Source organism: Hemiscyllium ocellatum, chromosome 36 (assembly GCF_020745735.1).
Source record: "Hemiscyllium ocellatum isolate sHemOce1 chromosome 36, sHemOce1.pat.X.cur, whole genome shotgun sequence".
Classification (NCBI taxonomy): Eukaryota; Metazoa; Chordata; class Chondrichthyes; order Orectolobiformes; family Hemiscylliidae; genus Hemiscyllium; species Hemiscyllium ocellatum.
Genome location: NC_083436.1, coordinates 40916271 through 40938410, shown reverse-complemented (window position 1 = coordinate 40938410; position 22140 = coordinate 40916271). Strand labels below are relative to the sequence as shown.

The 22140-nt window shown below is 43.8% G+C and overlaps 1 protein-coding gene across 5 annotated transcripts in view; it reads right to left on the bottom strand.

Annotated features, from left to right (window-relative positions):
• The window catches only part of bmpr1ba (bone morphogenetic protein receptor, type IBa), a 504629-nt gene that overhangs the window by 7958 nt on the left and 474531 nt on the right, over positions 1–22140 (bottom strand). For all 5 annotated transcript variants that reach the window (XM_060851677.1, XM_060851678.1, XM_060851679.1 and 2 more), the window contains 4 exons: positions 12607–12703; positions 11266–11404; positions 9823–10015; positions 1827–2124 (listed from right to left, as the gene is read on the bottom strand). In XM_060851677.1, the coding sequence (XP_060707660.1) occupies positions 1827–2124; positions 9823–10015; positions 11266–11404; positions 12607–12703 (727 nt within the window). The remainder of the gene's footprint in view (positions 1–1826; positions 2125–9822; positions 10016–11265; positions 11405–12606; positions 12704–22140) is intronic.

The window sequence follows — 22140 nt, the reverse complement described above, 5'->3', positions numbered from 1 at the left end:
TGCAGGAGGCAGTGGGAACATAGGACTGCACTTTAATAGAGCAAACCCAGGCTGAATGGACTGAATGTAGTCTCCTGTAATCCGAAATGGTTTTCGAGCACACCGACAGAGCGAGAGGGTGTTGGTGCGAGGGATCCAGTATGGGCCTGTTGGGCTGAATTGCCTGGTGAACTTTCCATGTTACAGGGAGAGTCTGAGAGGAGACCAACCCCAACAACAGATAGAGCAAAAGAGTGAGAGAGGAGATGGAGACAGAAAGTAAGAAAGGGACAAAGAGAGAGACAAAGGGACTAGCTGAGAGAGAGCGACAGAAAGAAAAAGGCAATCAGGCAGAAAGAGAGAGAGAAAGAAATAGATAGAGAGATACAGACAAACAGAAAGAGACCGAGAGGGGAAGATGCAAAGAGAAAGAGTGAGGCAGACAGAAAGAGAGACAGACAAAAAGACACAAGTGCAAAGGAGAGAGAGATACAAAAAAGAGCGAGACACACAAACACATTCTTTCAAACACACAGATACACACACACACTCTCCCATACACACAGAGACACGCAAACTCTCTCAAACACACACACACACACACACACACACACACACACACACACACACACACACACACACACACACACACACAAAGAGGGACAAAGGGAGAGGTCAAGAGGAAGAGAGGTGGAAATTCAGACAGTCCTCTCTTCTGATGGCACCATGCCCTCTTCCCGCTCCCTGGTGCAGGGCTTTAGGTTATGTCTGACCTTCTGTGTTCTCTGATTTGAGTGTCCCACCTAATTTACACTCCCAGCAGGAATTTCTGGGGAGATAAGCGGATCTCCTTTTTGCCAAGAGCTCGGTGCAAGGAAATCATGTGAGGGAGGGGGAGGAGTCATTTTTCAAAATGAGAACCTGTCACATTAATACTTGCATCAACACCCAAATGCAACCAGCATTTCCATTAATACTTTCTCTTGGGGAGATAGTCTATTGACACGAGGTTCCTCTTCTGCTCCTGCTTTAATCACGTCAGCATCAGATTGATTTCTGTATTTCTCTAACAGTTATAAGGATAGCAGTAGTTAAACCAGGCAAGACACACAGAAATGATTGTTTTGAAAACAAGCAACATAGAAATAAGTTTTCTGAAACTCTTGAAGATTTTCAGTGATGGGGCTGTGACTATTTCCTTTTTGTGGGATTCTCTGTCCAGTGAAGCAGTTGAGGCTACACCATTGAATGTTCTTAAGACAAGCAAAGATAGACAGGTTTTTGGACAATAAAGGAATTAAGAGCTATGGTGAGCAAGCGGGTAAGTAGAGTCGAGTCCATGATAAAGATCAGCCATGATCTTATTAAATGGCAGAGCAGGGTCAATGGGTCAGATGGCCTACTCTTGTTCCTAGTTCTTATGTTTTTTGGCAATTGGCTCCATTGTGGGCATATTGTAAGGAAACAAGAGTCTTGATCGTTTGCCCCAGTAAGTAGCAATGCCACACAGACAAGGAGTGCTTTATGTTCCAGCCTCAGTCAAGGTATTGGTCAGAGCATTTGAACATGACTCCCACACTCGTGAAGAGAAACGACACTGATGTTTCTTCTCCTGGGTTTTTGGGTTGCAGATATCAGGTTCAAATGTGATTGAACCCTTGTGGTTGAATTGCCAACCGAATACTAGTCACCTGTAACAAAGGAGGAACCTGGTACCCATGCGGCAGTCCAGCGGCTCGGAGGTTCTGATGGTCAGGAAGAGGGAGGAGAGGCGGGTGGAGGACAGGGCTTTGGAAAACCAACATTGGACAGAAAACAAGGAGAGTTGGCAGCTTTTCACAGCTCACCTGATGAATTTAACAGCCAGGCCCAGATCGGCAATACAGCACATCCCGTTCTTTTTCACCAATATGTTCTTGCTTTTCAAGTCGCGATGGGCGATGGCAGGCTTTCCCTGCGTTCCAAAGATCTCCGTGTGCAAGTGGCAGAGCCCACTGACCGTCGAGTATGCTAGCTTTAGCATGGCTTTCGTGTCGAGGGTTGTGGACTTCAGGTAATCGTAAAGAGATCCATTCTCATGGTAGTCTGTGATCAGATACAGCTGAGTCCAAGACCCTGTCCCTTTGATGTCAGCAGCAATGAAGCCTAAACAAAGACAACAACACAACTGATCTTTAATGTGATAATCACTGAAGCTATTAGATGATTGAGCAAATTATCCTGTCGACATTTCAGGGAGAATGCTCTGAAGGAATGGCTGTGATACCAGGGCTGAAGGATTTCAGTTAGCAAAGAAAGAAGATATGTATCATTACAAGTTTTCCATCTTACATTATCAGGATAAATATAAAATTGTCAAATTTCAAATCATCGGCATAGCTTACACCATAGGTGAAGAAGGTGCTGATTGGTTGTCATGTCAACTCAGATTGGCGAAGATGTGGAGGAACTGGTATTGGACAAAGTTAAAAATCACACAACACCAGGTTATAGTCTAACAGGTTTAGTTGGATGCACTAGCTTTTGGAGCGCTGCTCCTTCATCAGGAGGTTGTGGAGTATTAGACCATAAGACACAGAATCTATAGCAAAAGATTACAGTGTAATGCAGCTGAAGTGATATATTGAACAAACCTGGATTGTTAAGTCTTTCATGTTTTAGAAAGGGCCGTAGGTTTCAGGTCATTAATATGTAAATCCCAGAACTTTTTAAAGTCACCTTCTCGAGATAACTTAAGGTTTTATAACAAAGGGTGACGTCTTCAGCTCAGATAATGCATTAAAAGTGTGAGGTCAAAGTCTGGCTGTATCCCAGTCTTGAATCAGACTCTGAACTCACACTTTTAATGCTTTGTCTATGCCGAGATGTCACCCTTTTTTATAAAACCTTAAGTTACCTTGAGAAGCTGACTTAAAAGAAGTTCTGGGATTTACATATTAATGACCTGAAATCTGCAACTCATTCAAAAATCTAGGCTTCCCAAATTGTGAAATAGTAAAGAAGGTGTTTCCATTGGTGCTGGGGAGCTCAAAACTAATAGCTCTATATATCAGATTGTTACTAATAAATCCAACAAGGAATTTCAGAGAAAACCCTTTAGTCAAACTGTGGTAAGAATGTGGAACATGCTACCCTGGAGAGTTCTTGAGGTAAATAGCAAAGATGTACTTAGACAGCAGTTACATAAACATTTGAGGGAGTAAGGGATTGAAGGAGTTGCTGACAGGGTGACAGGAAGTATCCAGATTAGAAGAAATTCATGAGGAGGAGAAATACTGTTCTGACCTGGTCCCACACTCTCACCAGCCTTGATGTAGAGTGATGTAATGTGAATTTATTACCTCTGGGCTTCCTCAAATGGGGGTTCAGACCCCAACTGGGTTCACCAGCTGCCTCAGAGATATACTAGGATGCAGAAGGAGGCTTTGTCTGCACTGGCTCTCTGATACTTTTTAAAATAGGACTACTCTACTGCCTTTTCACCAAATCCCTCCACGTTATTTCATTTTAAATAACCATCCAATATCCAGTTGAATGCTCCAACTGAACCTACTTCCACCAAAATTCCAGGCAGTGCATTCCACACCTTAGCTACATACTGTGTGAAAAAGATTATTCTCAGCCTCCAAATCATTTCTTTTGCAAATCAATTTACAATGGTACCTTCTGGCTCACCATCCACTTATGAGCAGAAATGGTTTCTCCCGATTCACTCTGTCTGGACCCTTTCTGATTTTGAAAACTTTTATCAATCTCCCCTCAGCTTGCTCCTCTTGAGGGAAAACAGTGCCACCTTCTCCAATCTTTCCTCATAAATGAATGTCTCATCCCTGGAACCATTCACACCAACCTCTACTACACTCTCTCCACTAAAGTGACCAGCGGCCAGCGTAGAGTGTGCTGAGAACCAGCAGTCAGACCACGTGTTGGTCTGCAATGGAGAGACTTTGCAGAGAGACTGTGATGTTTGTCTTTGCAACCTTGCCTCTTGCTTTTCTGACCTGTCTTTTATACTAGGTATAGCCGTACTGTAACATTTATTCCCTTCTTCATTTCTCTATTCTATAACTAAGGACTGTACTAAGGAAAGGCATTTAATCGATTTTCTGAACAATCGATTATCCGAACAAAATAGTGCTCATCCATCTCATTCAGATAATTGAGGTTCCACTGTACACTCTCTGCTCCTGAGCACCTTTTCAACAGTGCTCTTTATTTTATACTGTCTTTATGTGCTCTTTGTGCCGAAGTATATCTGTACCTAAGATGGTGCTGTAAGGGCTGACTTATCGCCTTTTCACTGCACTCATTTGAGTACTTGTGACAATAAAGATAATTCAATTCAATTGAATACATATACAGGGGAACCTCAATTATCCGAATTAACAATTATCCGAAAATCGGAATATCCGAAGGAGATCTCCAGGCCCTGATGGAAACATTACATCAAAGATGTGTTTCCAACACTGATCGGGTCTTTTGTTTACAGTGATTAAACAGGCACCGTCTCCACATGACTGACCTCCCGACCTCTCTCTCTCTCCACACTTTCCCTGGAGTTCTACACAGGGGTGAACCCTAACTCCACCCCACATAATCTCTCCAACATTATCCTGTACAGGGCAAGCGTGGAACCTGTAGAAAATGTGCAGTAAAATGTTGTGTGTGTGGCTGTGGCTGTGTCAGAGTGCGCTATTTGGAGTCATACCCCACAAAGGCAGCAGTAGCAGCAGTCTCATTGTTGGTGTGCAGTCTAGATGCCCCAGAGAGGGGCTAGGGGTGACGGGGGGCTGGGTTGGGGGTAGGGGCTCGCGCACTTTGTGCTGGGGGGTGGGGGCAGTGTTGGACTTGGTTGGGGTGGGGGCGAGGTTGAACGGGATGGGGGCAAGTGTGGACTGGGTTGGAGGGCGGGGGCGGGGGCAAGGGCGGGTTTGGACTGGGGTTCGGTGGAGGACGGGGTTTGACTGGGTTGGGGCAGGGGTTGGGGATGAACCAGGGTGGGGGCGGGGGCAAAGGCAGAATTGGAGTGGGGTGGGCTCTGGGGGTGGGTTTGGATGGGGGGTGATGTTGGGGGCAGGGTATCGTGTGCTGTATGTTGCTGCAGTCTCCTGAACGGGGAGCAGACTTTAAAACTCCGAGCCCCAGTGGAAAGGCATTTAATCGATTTTCTGAACAATCGATTATCCGAACGAAATAGTGCCCATCCATCTCATTCAGATAATCGAGGTTCCACTGTACATTCTCTGCTTCTGAGCACCTTTTAAACAGTGCCTTATATTTTATACTGTCTCTATGTGCTCTTTGTGCTGAAGTGTATCATCACTTCACATTTCACTGCCACCTATCTGTGTACTTCACCAACTTGTCAATATCCTATTAAGTTCTGTCCCCTTCACAGATTTTCCAAGTTTCATGTCCTAAAAATATTAGGCTCCAAAGCTCGGAGGCAGACAGTAGTGTGACAGCACCCTGACCGAGTTATAATATCTGTGCTCTAACAGTTCCCAGTGCTTTTTCACTAACATCCTGACAGTTTTCACCTGCTTCTCTCTTATCCCAACCCCAGCATCTTCCTGCTCTAACAGGCCTCTCTCCCATCCCACCTGCTCTCACCGAGGGACGAAGGGGGTGCACGGCAGCGTTTGCGCCTCACAATGGAGCTACAGCAGACAAACCTTTGTGAAGCACTGTATTATCTTACATTTATAACTAGTAACTTTGGTCTTCCTCCGAGTGGAAAAATCTTCTCTATATCTACCCCATCAAACTCCTTCATAATTTTTAAGTCTTTAAATGGCTCACTCCTTGTTTTAAAACAATGCTATCAGTAGCTCTCTGAGTAACTGTCATTTGTAACACATTGCACTAAGCTTCTATAAACTGCTCCTTAACCATGTGGCAGGATTCCAATGTGTCTTTATATTGTGGAGTAATGAATAAAGTGAAATATGAAAGTGAGGACGGTGTTTTACTTCTTGGGACATGTCACATTTATAGGATGTAGCATGACAGGAGATACAGACAACTCAGCCTGTGACATTCAGACCATTTCCTCACTTGTTAAGGTTTAGCTGAAGATCAAGTGAGGTCCCACTGGATTTGAACTCAGTGAACAGAGCTGCAAGGTCATATGAATGACAGGCACCTAAAACAAAGCCAATATACTCCAGGGGTATTGTGGAAAATCAACAACGCAGATTAGATTTCACACATTCTGAAAGTCAACTTGAAACACGGGAGGAATGTGTGTGACTTGCGTTGACTGATGCACTGAGCCCTCTGAGTCTCAAACTTTGTCCAACATTATTTTGACTTCTCCCACCTACTTCGAAACGACTATGGCAGCAAGAAGGAAGCAAAGGAGAGAGATATCACCTGGGAAGGCATGGCCTCTTGGGTATTTACACAACATTTATGCATTCTTTTAAATGTTTCACCTGATGTGGGTGCTGTGGCAAGGCCAGTGTTCATTACCCATCCCTAATGGCCTTTGCATTCAATAACTCATGATGGTGATATCAGAAAGACTCAACCTCATCACTGTATATCTAGAGTCACAACAAGCCAGGCCAGACAGGAGCAGCAGATTTCATTCCGTAAAAAACATTAGAGAAGCAGATGGGTTTGACAACAATTGATGATCAATGCTTGTCACCATCACAGAGATAAAATTGATATTCCACTGTAATTTATTCATTCGATATAACTCCACTAACTGCCATGGTGGGATTGAACCTATACCCAAAACTTTACAGTACCAGCCTTAGTGGCATTACCAGTGTGCCACCACTTTCCCCTAATGCTACACTGACAATAAAAGCATATTATGGTAAAAGCACAATGTATTCACACAAATGGAAGATATTGTCTATTGTCTATATCTGCACTATCATCTTGTTTAATCAGGCAATTTATCAATTACTGACAAGTCATTCCCTGAATTTCCTTCAATCTCACTTGGGGGTCACAATCCTGGAATTCCCTCCCAAAGGGCATTGTGGGTCCAGCTACAGCATGCGAACTGCAGCGGTTCAAGAAGGTGGACATGCTAAAAGTTGCCGCTGTGCAGGTTGGTTGGGTTATCCATGGTTACAAAAAAAAAAGCCGATGCGGTGTTACTGGGATGGGATTGGGGTGGTGGTCTGGATGGGATGCTCTTCAGAGGTTCAGTGCAAACTTGATGGGCCATATGGCTCCCTTCTGCAGTGTGAGGATTCTATGAAGGCAACTCCCCTTCTCAAGGGGAACCATGAATTGGCAGTAAATGCTGACCACCAATGCTCATGAATTAATGATTAAAAGTTGACAAATGTATTGAGTTAAAATGTAACAAATGTAATCTGAAGGGTACATCTAATGATCATAACACAAGCACCGATTAGGGGTCCCAATCCATACCCAAGTAAAGATTTCAGAATAATGCCTCTTAATGCAAATACAACCAAAGAAAGCAAGCCATTTCTGAGATGGCAGTCAGGCTCCCCTCAGGCTGGAGTGTGGTCTAGAGGGGTGGTCGACAGCTGAGTTTAAGTTAATACAAGGATGTTAAATTCTCCAGGATCATCCTGAGTTAACCAGGAATCAAAGATTAATCGCATGGACACATATTGTGAGGAAAACCAAGAGGAAAAGTCTTAGGGACTTTTTCTTAAAAAAAAATTGAATGCTTAGGTTCTATAATCCTTGAAATATTGGAGCTGGGGGAAATGAAGGGAAGGGTCACTATCAAAGGGTAGAATGGGCATTTTTTTTCTAGAGAATCAATGTCATCAGAAGTCATCAATTTATGTGAATTTCTGAGGCAGCACAGAGACACGTGAGGTGAAGCAACCTTACATAAAGTTGTTGCAGGGTGTATTTTGGAAGAACAGGTTGAGGTAGTCAATTCTGTATTGATAAAGGGACAAGTCAGTCAAACAGAAGTTCTGGGGGGAAGAATTGGGGAGAAAAGCAGGAAATGGGATTGGCTTGGGATTTGTTCCATCAAAGAGACAGCACAGGGATAACCTGACAAAAGGATTTCTCCTGCACTGTAAATCTTCCTGATGCCTTCTGTTAGCATGGTACGTTATAGTAAAATTACAGCCAGGATGGAAACAACTACTTAGTCACACTGCCTTGTTACTCCCTATGTCCTACAAATATTTTCCTTCTAAGTATCTTGAATTCCATTTCGTAAATTATTATTCAATGTATTTTTAATGCTTCATTGGCAGTGTATTCCAGATCATAGTAACTTGCCACATCAAGAAAATTCTTACCTTTCACCTTTTGAATCTTTTAGCAATTTTATTAAATTTGTGCCCTTTGATTTCTGACCCTCCTGTCAGGTTCTAACTACAATACAGAATGGACCTGGTAATGGAATAATAATCCGAGGGTTACAGCTAATGGTTTAGAGATTTTTTTGGTTTAGATCATGTTATGGGGAATTTAAATTCAACGAACAAAATAAATTCAGAATAAAGAGTTGCCATTAACAATGGCGACCAAGACAACTAGTGTTCATTATTATTTTAAAAAGCATGTTCTTGAATGCCCTTTAGGGAAGGAAACTACCATCCTGACCTGGTCTGGCCTACACGTGACTCCAGACCCACAGCAATGTGCTTGGTTCCTAACAGCACTCTGAAATGGTCAAGCCAGCCACTCAGCCTGTATAAGGTATGTCGTGCTCTTCCACCACACTAAAATCTTCCTGTAGAACATTTGGACCTTTTGTGAGACCTTGGGGTGTGGCTGTTCACTCCATCTCAATCAAGGTTCATGGGAACAGACATCCAACGTGCCATGTTATCCCATCAGAAAATAGCAAACTACAAACTTCAATGGAAAGGGGGACATTCTGGCAGAATTGAGTCCACTCTATGTCCAGAATCCTACCACACTACAACCCCCTTTCCCCACCCTCTTACCAATTGCCCCATAGTAAACCGATCCCCGACACTCCCCCATCTTAGCATCCAGTTGATGACTTTAGTTGATTAACTCCAAAGACTAGCTTATCTGGACACCGTATTACTCCCATTTCGACTTTCAGAGCATCCTGAATTATAATTGCAACACCCTTCCTTGAACCCCTTGACCTCCTTTAAGATCTTTACTCCTAAAACTTCCTTGGCCAAATGTTATCTCCTTACGTGGCTCAACTGAATTGAATTGAAATCAGTTGTAGCTCAGAGAAGGTTCACTTAGTTACCTCTTGGCAGGAAGGGGTTGCTTAATGAGGAAAGGTAGAACAGATGAGGCCTAATCTCATTGCAGTTTGGAAGAACGAGAGTGGATTTGATTCTGACGGGACTTAGCAGGGTAGCTGCTTAAAGAATGGGATGAGATCTCGAAGTAGGGGACACCTTTTCAGAATATATGGTGAATGTAGGTATCTCAGAGAGTCATGAATTATGGCAGTTCTCGATGACAGCCTGCAGTGGAAGGCTGAAACAATTAGTATATTCAAGGCTGAGTTAGACAGAATCTTGAACGATGGGAAACTTATACGGTTTGGGCCGGGACAGAAAAATGCAGGCCAGGATTTGATCAGCCACGATGACGTACCGAATGGTGGAACAGGCTCGATGGGTCAAATCCCCCTTCCTGTTCATTACATTCTTTCCATCTAAAGTCTCAGGTTTTGTTTAAGAAAGTTTTCATGAGATTTATCAGAAATTTTACCGTGTCAGAGGTGCTATGTAAATGCAGACTGCTGTTGTTAACACAGGGGGACAACTTAGCCTTTCCAATTACCCAGCATGCAGTGAGGGCAACACTCAGAGCCTGTGTGTGGGATGGATGTTCGTGAGCTGGCGTCCAGCCTTTGCTGAGCGACAATTGGCGTTGACTCACCAAGGATGTTCTCGTGTCTCATTAACACGGTCTGATAAATTTCCGTCTCCCTGAACCAGCTGGCCTCCTCCATTGTAAAGAAGACTTTAACCGCAACCTTCTCACCGCGCCATCTTCCCATCCAGACTTCACCATAGCGCCCCTTCCCGATCTGCTTCACCATCTGAATCTGCTTAGCAATCGTCCTCTGAACCTGAAAGCACAAACATCAGGCACACCTTAAACCCTGGTCGAAAATACTGATCCAGGCATATCCCTGTACAGGTATAATGCGGTGTTTGTCTTCTTGTGCAACTCCACGTTATAACAAAATTACGCTTTAGAAACAGTGCTTAAAGTGTTGGCAATGTAATCGTTTTACAGTCAACACACATTTTAAAAGTTCGCACTTTAGTGAATTCACATTGATTAAACACAAGCTATAGCAGAATGACCTGTACACAGGGCACTGGTGAGAGCTTATCTAGAATACTGTGAACTCTCCTTAGTTATGGCCTGGTGTTAACGCATTGGGAGCAGCTCAAACAAGGTTCACCAGAGTAATAGCTGGAAAAGGTGGATTGTGTTATGAGGAGAGTTTGAGCAGGTTAGGCTTGTATCCACCAGAGTTTAGAACTTACTTATATACGTTCCTGAGGGCTCTTGACAGGCTGGAGATTGGGAGAGTGTGTCGTCTTGTGGGAGTCAGAGATCAATGTTTAAAAATAAGGAGGCATCCACTGAAGAGGCATAGAATCCCTACAGTATGGAAAGAGGCCATTCAGCCCACACTGATCATGAGATGGGCATCTTGCTTAGACCATAAACCTGCATTTACCATGACCAATCCACTTAACCTGCATATCTGTGGACTGTGGGAAGAAACAAACACAGACACGGGGAGAATTTGCAATCTCCGCACAAACAGTCATCCAAGGGTGGAATTGAGCCCGGATCCCTGGTGCTGTGAGGCTAACCACCAAGCTACCGTGCCACCCAGGTGTGGAGATGAGAAGGCTGAGATGAGGAGAAATGCCCAAGCCAATTTGTGTACAGCAAGCTCCCATAAACTGATCCAATGTGATCACGAATGTATTGTTTCTGTTTACAATGCGAAAGGGATGGGGGTTGAGATGTTGGGGTGTGCTCAGGGAGATCTCACCCGTTTCTCTTCAAAACAGGGATCTTCCAGTAAATGGGGGTGGGGGGGGGAGTCAGTTTAATATCTCCTCAGGGAGGTGGTCTCCGACAGCACAGTCCTGCTTCAGATCTGGCAGCAGTCTGGACTGTCATGTGCTCAAGTCTCAAAGCCGACGCTGGTCACTTTGTGAAGCGCAGAGCATTTATCAGAGGATGGAAATACACTGGCGTCTAGGCTGAGTCTTGAGGCAGTTCTCTGAGTTTGTACGGATACAGAGGAAGCTGTTCCACCGGGCCCAGGGGAATGATGTGTCAGCTGCTTACCAGGAGAGGGAGCCCTGAACCACTGCCTGAGCTCTGTGACTGCTCAATCAGATCCTTAAGGGATTCTCCAGGTGGGATGAAGGTTTCGTTCTGTTCAATGCCCATGTTGTATCGTGGTCTCTCCTCTTGTCTTTTGTACCTTAAAAGGGAGCAAAGCAACGTTAAAATATCTGTGATAGCAAGCAGCTATTCAAAAAACAGAGTGTTTATTGTCCTCTGGTCCAACATTTATTCTGTTTTATCAAAGTGCTTGCCTTCCTTACACTTCGAGAACACGTTGACCCCATTACAATGAAAGACACCACTCTGTCTTTGATGATTAACTTCAAACCAGTTGATTAATCTTCCCAGGGGTGAATATTCCTTGCAGATTAATGTCAGACATTTTTCAGACGTGAAGACAGATATGCCAATGGTAAACAGCGACAGTGTTTGCTTGACTCCTTTCTGAGGTTTCATGGTTACTCAGCGCTGTTTCAACAGGTTCTTTAAGGTGGGGGTGGTCAGATTTACTCTCAATAATCTCCCTCGGCTAACAATTAGAATCACAGCAATTTCAAGAAATGCTGCATTTGCTCGGACAAAGTCACCAGAATCCCATTCTCGCGTTCAAGAGAGATTCGGGTGGTGGTTTAACCTGAGGGTCACTGTGCCTCAGGGTGAGGGGAGAGGTTGGGAAGGAGAGTCCTACAGGGTAACCTTAGCCGGTGATGGGAATTGAACCCACACTGCTAGTATCACTCTGTATTGCAAACCAGCCATCCAGCCAAATGAGCTTACCATCCCCCCTCCGTATGCAATGGTAAAAGAGGAAACAACCTAACAAACAAGTGAATGGGTGACAATTTGAAGTGGGGGGTGGGGGGAGGTGTAGAGGAGAAGGATTGGCTAAGTACCAAATGACCATGAGTTGGGGTGAGGAGGTGGGTGTGGATGTTGACAAGGTATTGGGTGAGTGTCGGAGGGGGGAGAGGTAGAGGGGAAGGACTAATGGATGAGGGAGTGGTAGGTGCAGAGTGACAGTGTGTGGGAGTGGTGTTGCATGTACCCCGAACCTGATTTTGTCCATGCGTTCCTGTTCTCAACTGGTCAGCAGTCGGAGAGAGAGTGAGGGGTAAGGCCATGGGAAAACAAGGTCGGGAATTTTGAAATCTGGAATCTCGCCGGCGAGAACGGGGAGGAAATGGAATGAATGGGACTTGGAATGAGCTGGGAGGTAGGGAGCAAGGCAGGAAGCAGAGTGAGAGAACAATTCTATGAAGAGAGAGAGAGAGAGAACACATTTTATGGATTAAACGTTTCTAACAATAACATCTTCACTGATATGAAGATGGGACTGACCTGAAGTAGCAGAAGATGATGAGGAGAGCCAGGATGATGCTGCAAACGGTCACGGAGATCAGGAGGGCTATGTGGTGGGTGCTTCCATCCACAAAATCTGTGTGAAGACACAAGGTGTGAATCAAGGTCAAACCACTTCTGCATTACAGAGAGAGGGAGAGACATTGCTGTCGAAATCTCTCATCTTACACCCATCAGGACAAAACTGCAAGAATGCCATATTTTAAAGGGAACAACCATTTATACTGCATGAGAAGAGCGTGCTGATTGGTTGGTAACTGGGCTTTGACTCTCAGAATCGTTGAAAACCTGCTTAGTTTTTGTTTCAATTCAATTTGAATTCAAACTACTTTGTGGCACGCAAACAGAGCAATGTAGGAACAGGAGCTGGTCATTCAACACATTCAGCCTCAGCCACCATTCTTCCAGATCATGATGAGACATCCATCTCGATGCATCGTCCCTGGACTATATCCACTTTCCTTCACGTGTCCAGAAATCTATTAATCCTTGTCTTGATCTTGCTCAATGACGAAGCTTGCACATCCCTGCAGAGTAGAGAATTCCACCACCCTTCGAGTGAAGAAATTCTTCATTTCTTCAGTCTTAAAGGACCTGCTGGTTTTCAACTCACCAGCCAGTGAAGGCACTGATATCAACCCTTTCCTGACCCTGTAAGAACTTTGTAATCTTCTAGAAGGTCAGTCCTCTTTCCTTCAAACACTCGTGAGCACAGCTTAAAAAGTCCCTTTGGAACTGAGATGAGGAGGAATTTCTTTAGCGGGAGCATGGTGAATCTACAGAACTCATTGCCTGTGGAGGTCAACTTATTGAGTACCCTAAGACAGAGATAGGTAGTTTCTTGACTGGGAAGGGGATCAAAGGTTATGGGGAAAAGGAATGGGAATGGGGTTGAGAAACCTATCAGCTGTGATCAAATGGTGGTGCAGACTCAATGGGTTGAATGGCCTAATTTTGCTTCTAAATCTTATGGTCTTATAATAGTTCATTCCCTCCACATCTTCTTGTAAAACAGTCCCACATCTCCAGGATTAATCTGGCGAACCTTCCTCTCTGTGGTAAGCATATCCTTCCTTAGATACGGAGTCCAGAATTAAACACAGTACTCCAGGTGTGGACTCTCCAAGTCTCCATATAACCGCAACAAGACAGCTTTATTTGTGTCTTCAAATCCCCTTGCAATCAAGACCATTGCTTCCTGCAGCTGCATGCCAACTGTTAGTGACTCAAACACACAGATCCCTTGAACACCTGCACTTCCCAAAACTCTCACCACTTTCGAAATATTCTGCCTTTCTGTTTTCTTCTTTCTGCCATAGTGATAGTTCTAGACTTATTCACACCTGAAACAAACCTGAATTTAATGAAGCTTAATCCTTTCATTTAGCACGTCTCAAAGACTTTGCTCCTTTGAAGCCTTGATAAAGAAGCAGAGTAAAATAATTTTGAAAGATAACTTTGGATTTGTCAGGCATTTTAAAGCTGTAAAAGTCTCGTAATGGCATTACACAGGGGATTAGTCAGACAGAACAAGGTACCAAGAGTCAAAGGAGAAATGATGACAGGTGACCAGAGAGATGAATTTTCAGGGCATCTTATATGAGGAGGGAAAGGTAGACAGTGGAGAAGTTTATGGAACTTGAAAGCTCACAGCCACCAGCAGAAAACACAAGGGAATCAGAGATGCATGAGGGGTTAAGATTATAGGAGCACAGAGAACTTTCACCTAGTAAAGGTCTGCTGACGAAGAATTCCCTTTTAAGTAAACGATTTATTATTGTTCACGCTCAACCTACATATTTAGAAATTCATTTTCACAGATACTTTCACCAAACGGTCACGATCGCCAAAATATTTATCTTGCATCGTGCACTGATGCAGTCTGGTTGTTCATCTTTAGTCTGTTATTGAACAAGAAAGATAAGGGAATTCCATCCAATCAACCTGCACAAAATACTGCCTTTGTAAGGAGTAGAAAACAGCTGAAGTTAAAATTACATTTCAAATTGAGTCCAGTAAAAATTCATTAAAAGAGAAAACAATTGAACGTTGAGAATTTTTGACATCAGGTTCATATTCATCCTTTTACATAGACTTTGGCCAATGGAAAAAAATACCCATTGACAATGTCTGCTCCTGTATGGTCAATGGTGCTGCATAGTTCCATGAGTGGTTCCCCCACTCCTACCTCATAGCCCGACTCTATGCCAAATTTCACCTGTCCAGCTGTGGGATACTCCCAGCAGTGACCAGCACACCCAGCGGCAATGCTGACATACCAACACTCAGATTGGCTGGCAGCTCGTGTGTGGGTTTTTAAAAACGTATTCATGTGGCATGGCATCACTGTCTGGGCCAGCATTTATTGCCCATCCCCAGGTGACCTCGAGAAGCCACTTTAATGAATTGCTGCAGTCCATGAGCTGCAGGCAAACCCACGATGCTGTGCTCCTATAATCTTAACCCCTTGTGCATCTCTGATTCCCTTGTGTTTTCTGTTAGTGATCTTGTCCCAGAAACAGTGAAGGAACAACAATATATTTCCAAGTCAGGATGATGAATGCCTTGAAGGGCAAGTTGCAGGGGGTGGTGTTCCCATGTACCTGCTGCCCTTGTCCTTCGAGAAGGGAGTGCTTGTATGCTTGTGATCCCGTGACTCTTGGACTCGAAACATTAACTCTGTTTCTCTCTCCACAGATACAGCCAGACCTGCTGCTATTCTCCAGCAATTTTAGATGTTGTTTCATTCAGATTTCGAGCATCTGCAGTTCTTTGCTTTATATTTTTATTGATCTGTGAGACATATCGTTGGGAGTGTTTTTGGAGCTGCACTCATCCAAGGAAGTGTGGAGTATTCCATCACAGTCCTGACTGGCACCTTGTGGATGTTGGATGGGGTTTTAGGGATTCAGGAGCTGAGTTATTCAATGCAGATTCCTAGCCTCTGACCTGCTCTTGTGTTTGTATGACAAGTCCAGTTCAGTTTTTGGCAAATCGTAATCGTAGGATATTGTTAATAAGGGATTCACCATTTAATGTCAAGGAGCAGTGTTAGATTCTCTCTCATTGGAGATGATTAGTATTTGCTGATTTAAAGGTCAAGTCTGGATATTGTCCAAGTCTTTCTGCATTTGGACATGGACTGCTTCAGTATCTATACCCTTAATAAGGACAGTGCTCATTGGTGCAGTCACTTAACACGCCACATCGACAAGATGCTTTAAGCCTCAAGTATCATGTCCACACGAGGCAAACACTTTTGTGTACACAGGGAAAACTGCTACAGACGTCACTCCAGTTATCCCTCAAGGAAGGAAGCATGGTGTGAATTGAGATGATGTTCACAAACCGATGATAGGGAGCCAGCGTTACAGAGTCCGGTGCCAGTCTGCATTTCTCAATTGCATCACCATTAAATAAATATACCGGTTAGGTGCCACCAGTGGAATCCTCCAAACCCAAGACCAGGAAAGTCTGTCCAACAGTACAGTCCTCTCCCAAGTCAGCGTGCTCAGTCAGGAAGCATTGCTCACTCAAAACCGCTTCACTGGGCAGGCATGTTGCCTATGTAAAACCAATGACTGCAGATGCTGGAAACCAGATTCTGGATTAGTGGTGCTGGAAGAGCACAGCAGTTCAGGCAGCATGCAAGGAGCAGCGAAATTGACTTTTCGGGCAAAAGCCCTTCATCAGGAATAAAGGCAGTGAGCTTGACCTTTAAAGCAGCAAATATTAATGATGAAGGGCTTTTGCCCGAAGTGTCGATTTCGCTGCTCGTTGGATGTTGCCTATGTACCTGGCACCAGTCTCCTGAAACACCTACTCCACTCACATCTGCCCCACAGAAGAGCAGAAATACTTTAAGAACTTCCTCAAAGTATCCGTGAAGACTTCAAACAACCCACTGACTCACGGGGCTGGTGCTGGACCAACATGGAGAAGGTATTTCCCAAAGACTCAATGGGAACAGGCTGAGGGCAGGGTCAGACATTGGAGGGAGTGTGTAAACCTTCAAAATGAAAGGCCCAACCACCCACCCCTTCTGAAGGTTTGACATATCCCCCATTGAGTCGGAGCAGAAACAAGTCCCCCTCAATCCTGAGGGCCTGCCTAAGAAGAAGGTGACATTAAAAAGAGGAACCCACTTCATCATCTTTGTCGGTGCTCGCTATGTGTTTTATGCGCAGTCCTTCAACACCCATCACCCTCACTGCTGCCAACCAGGATCTAACCGCAAAGGAAATGCTGAACACGGTGAACAAGATGAATCCTACACCCATTGATCTCTCTGGAAATAAAGTGATTAGATTTCCACTTCACGGTGAAGTGAAATAAGGAAGGGTAGGTCGGTCCTGACGGGAGTATTCTCTTACGGCCACGACTGTCCGCAGAAGAAAGGAGTCAGTCCCTTCATGTGGAGTGCACCCTGTTTGAGAAAACACTGACAGAACAGTTCTTAATCTGTTCAGGGCTGTGTTGACTGGAGGGCCATGAGAAGGAATCAAAAGCTAATAATTTGGCTTAAATTTCAGTGGAGGAAAATCTTGATATCGGATCATTTACAAGCGAGAAAGAAAAGATGTGCACTGATCCCTGTCTGCTACCACCGGTGAAAGACAAATGGTGTAAATGGCTTCTGGTCCATTGGAGCATTAGCTGAAACTGAGACAGGTCTCTCGAGGTTTGTGTCTCATATCAGGACAGAACCCACTCAAAGACAATCTCTCTTACATCGTTTATCAACAGTTTAGCATTTATGGCCGGCACTTTATTTCCTTCTGAAATGTGTGGCTTGTAACAGTTTAAGATGTCAGTATCTATTCATTTGAAACACGCTGCGATTTGATGGCTTAAGCTGTGACATGACAAGGTGGAGAGATCACTCCTGAATGTAAAGGGATACTCTCTACAATGCTCAAAGGAAATACAATGGCCCACCAGATATTACAACTCCGACAATTTAGTACAACATTGCATCTGAGATACTTCTGAAGCGATACACAACAACAGGTGCATTAAAACAAAACCAGACAGAAAAATAAATGCATGCCCAGTCTAATTCTAGACAAGGTTTTGAATTAATCTCGGATTAAATGCTCAGCACAACATTGAGGGCTGAAGGGCCTGTACTCTGCTGTATTGTTCTATGTTCTATAAGTTAGACCTTAAAGTCTTCTAGTGGCACATTTTTTTCTCTCTGTGTGCTTTACCAATTATTGCTGTGTAAAAATGCGCAAAGCAGTGTGATTTTAATCTTTAAATAAAGTTATTGAGTCATACAGCACAAAATAGGCCCTTCAGCCCAACTCAAATCATGCCGACCAGATTTCCAATCTTATCTATATCCTTCTCAACCTTTCATATCGATATATCAGTCCAAATATCTTTTAAATATTGTGACCCGGCCAGCCTCCACCACTTCCTGTGGCAGCTCATTCAATATCCGCTCCACCCTCTGTGTGGAAAAGTTACTTTTAGATCCCTTTAAATCTTTCCCCTCTCACCTTAAACCTATGCCCTCTAGTTTTGGACCCCCTAGCCCTGGCAAAAAAATCTTGGCCATTACCTTTTCCGTGCCCCTCATGATTTTATAAACCTCTGTAAGGTCACCCTTCAGCCTCTTATGCTCCAGGGAAAAATAGTCCCAGCCTGTTCAGCCTCTCCTTGTAACTTAAATCCTCCAGTCTCAGTAACATCCCTGTAAATCTTTTTTGCACCCTTTCTGGTTTAATAACATCCTTCCTATGGCAAGGTGACTAAAATCACAGTATTCCAATTATCAATACCTTGTACAGCCTTAACATGATGTCCCAATTCCTGTACTCATCGCTCTGACTGATGAAGGAAAGTGTGTCAAACACTTTCTTCACCACCCTGTCTATCTCTGACACCGCTTTCAAAGAACTATGTACGTACTCCCCCAGGTCTCTCTGTATCAGGCTGTACCAGCCTGCCCTGGTTTGTGACCAAAATTGCAACACCTCGCATTTATCTGAATTAAACTCCAACTGCCATTTCTCAGCCCACTGGCCCAGTTGATCAAGATCTCACTGGACTTGTAGAGAACATTATTTGTTATGTTCTGTGCCACCAATTTTGGCATCATCTGCAAACTTACTAACCATGCTCTTACATTCTCATCCAGCTCTGATCCTTGCGGCATACCACTGGCCACAGACCTCAAGTCTGAACAACAGCCTTCTACCATCACCCTCTGTCTCTTACTGTCAAGTCAATTTTGCAACCAACTGGCTAGCTCCCCCGGATCCCATGTGACCTACCCTTGCTAACCAGTCTATCTTGCAGAACCCTGTCGAAGGCCTTGCTAAAGTGAATAGCAAGACCACTCCTCTTGGTGAAGTTAGCCCTCAATCCACGTAGAATGATCTTCTGCTATACAGTGAATTCAAAAATTCCATAGCATATGCAGATTAATCCACCAAAACGAACTGCTATTTGATAATCTGGCAGCCTGTTGGATTGGCTTTCTCTGGAGATTACCACAGGGAGGTTAAATGGATGGCTAGAAGTCAATGCATTTCTCTAGCATCTTTCATAACCACAGATATCCCAAAGGACTTCAGAGTGCATAGAGTCCTTTGGAAGTGTAATCACTGTTAGAAAGCAGGAAAGATAGTTTACAACTAGGTGTGGAAGGGGAAATCAGCACCCTTCATTGTAATTCCCTCTCAATCAATTATTTCAAATCTTTGGTTTCCACCTGCAGCTATCATACTTCAAGTAAAATGCAGCTTGTTCGAAAATAAATGATCAACACAAGATTTTCTTGAGTGAAGGCAACAGGAGCTTTATTCAAGACTAATCCAGAAACAAAATAATCACAACCACAACATCTTGGAGATATTAAGGACTGTAGATGCTGGAAGTCAGAGTCGATTAAAAGTGAAGCTGGAAAGGAACAGCAGGTCAGGCAGCATCAGGGAAGCAGGAAAGTCAACATTTCGGGTCAGGACCCTTCATCAGGACTAGGGAGGGAGAAGAGAACTGAGAAATAAATGGGGGAGGGATGGCTGGGGGAAAGGTAGGAGGGATGGTGATAGGTGAATGCAGGGGACATCAAACACAGGTAATAAAAGTTGAAAAGAGAGACTGTCTGGCAGATTCTGCAGTTAAACAGTCCTTAGCATCCTGGAGGTATGAAATTCTGAACCTCGGACTATAGTTGTTTAGTGTTTAACCTCTCTCCTTATCTGTAGTGGAATCTGTAGATAACTTTTGAGTTGTGTGTGATCGGTTATTTTTCCAACATTTTACTGGCACCTATTTTCCAAGAAATGACAGTTCCAGCTGTTTTCTTAAAAATAGATGCTGAAATATAGTTCAGTGCGCATTCTCAAGTCCAGCTCCATTAGCTTTCCAAGCTGTCAAACTGACAGGTGAGCTTTCATCTCCTGACTTGTGGAATTGTTATACACGTGTGAATTCAACATGAGAACAGTTTTATTGACACTGACACAGTTGCCTAGTCTCAATTACTTCAGGTAAAAATGGAAATTTCACTGCAAATGATTTTGTTTATTCCACATGGATGTCTCACAAAGTCTCAATCTGTGGTCAGGTGACAATCCCAACCATTTTACTTGATGTTTCTTCTGAATCCTGATCAGCCCTGATGAACAGCTAATGCCCGAAACATCGATTCTCCTGCTCCTCAGATGCTGCCTGACCTGCTGTGCTTTTCCAGAACCACACTCTTGACTCCTGCCTCCAGCAGTCCTCCCTTTCTCCCACATAAAAATGCCTACCATTTATTTTTAGCAGAGAGCTGTCAGTTAGTGCAGTACATCGCTTCAAGATAATGAGCAAACAAATAAAAAATGGCACTGAGACGTTGAGTAGATATGTCTTTTTAGGGAATTATGCTGCCTGAAAAGTTGGCAAAAGCACATTCAGTTTGAACTTTCAAAAGGGAATGCCATAAATACTTGAGGGACTTTATGAAATGCCTTTTGATCCTGTGAAACGCAATGAGCCCTTCACTGTAAACATCTCATCAGAGTTGAAGCAATGACAGCACAAGTCATATGTAGCAATGTGGTTAGTCCAGTTACACTCACCTGGTTTCCTACAACACCTAGATTTGATGGCCTACCCTAAATACACAAAGCATTTGAATGGCACGTTCATAATAGGAGTATGAAGAATACTCAACCAGGCCCTAGCATTGTGAATCCATAGATGCTGCCAGACCTGCTGAGTTTCTCCAGCAAATTTTTGTCTTTGTTTCCAGTCTGCAGACTATGCTGTTCATTGTTTTATTTCACTAGAGTTCCTTTACTTTTTCTACGGCAATATTTCAGCTAATCAGAATCATTTTACCAACCAATTAGCACACCCTTTCTCCTGTTGCACAAATTGTTGTGATCATTTGAAATTTGGAATTCTTGCACTTGTCCTGACGAGTGTGAGATGGAAAACTACAGCAACAGGTCTCTCTCTTTTCAGGTCAGAACTCAACCAGCATGGTATTCCTTTGAGAAGGACTCCATGACCCCAATGCCAAAAAAAATCTTCTGAACCAAGTCATCTAAACTTTCACACTGATCGTATTCAGACAGATTTACAACATGTGGTTATACTGGAGTTAATCATGAAAGGACACAGATCAGTTATCTTTAGTTAGCGTTCAAAAGGTGATGCTGCTAAAACCAAAAGATTTTAGATGCTTGATCTACATAGAGATGCTCCCCATCTCCAAAAATTCTCTCCTAACTCCTCCTCTTTTTCTCACCCTTACCCCATTCTCTCTCATCCATCACCAGATTTAGATTAGATTCCCTACAGTGTGGAAACAGGCCATTCAGCCCAACAGGTCCACACCGACCCTCTGAAGAGTAACCCACTCAAACCCCTTTTCCCTCTGACTAATGCACCTAACTGACAATTTAACATGGCCAATTCACCTGACCTGCACATCTTTGGAGGAAACCGGAGCACCTGGAGAAAACCCACACAGACACGGGGAGAATGTGCAAACTCCACACAGACAGTCACCCGAGGTTGGAATCGAATTCAGGCCCCTGGTGCTGTGAGGCAACAGTGCTAACCACTGAGCCACTGTGCTGCCCCTAATTTCTTGCCAAGGAACCAGACAAAACGTCACCACCTCTGTTCCTTTCAGGGACACTAAGGCTGGCAAACACAGCTTCCTCCCCCACCTTATCTGCACTTAGTGTTTTTCAATATTTGCACGGCTCGCACAGATACAGGGACAAGGAAAGTGCAGTGCAGCAGATTTATTACAGCCAGCTACGTTTAAATGCTTGAATCATGCTCATGCATTGAACCAGTCAGAGATTAACAAGCACATCTCCAGATCATCATATTTTCTTCAATAGGTTGACTGCAGTTCATCAGATGCACACTAACTGCTGCAATGTTTGCAGATTTGCGCAAAAATATGGTTTCGTTTCTGGAAGAACAACAGATTGGGCTCACTGACACTGCCCTAACACAATTTGACATTGACATTTGAGAACCCTCAAATACAGC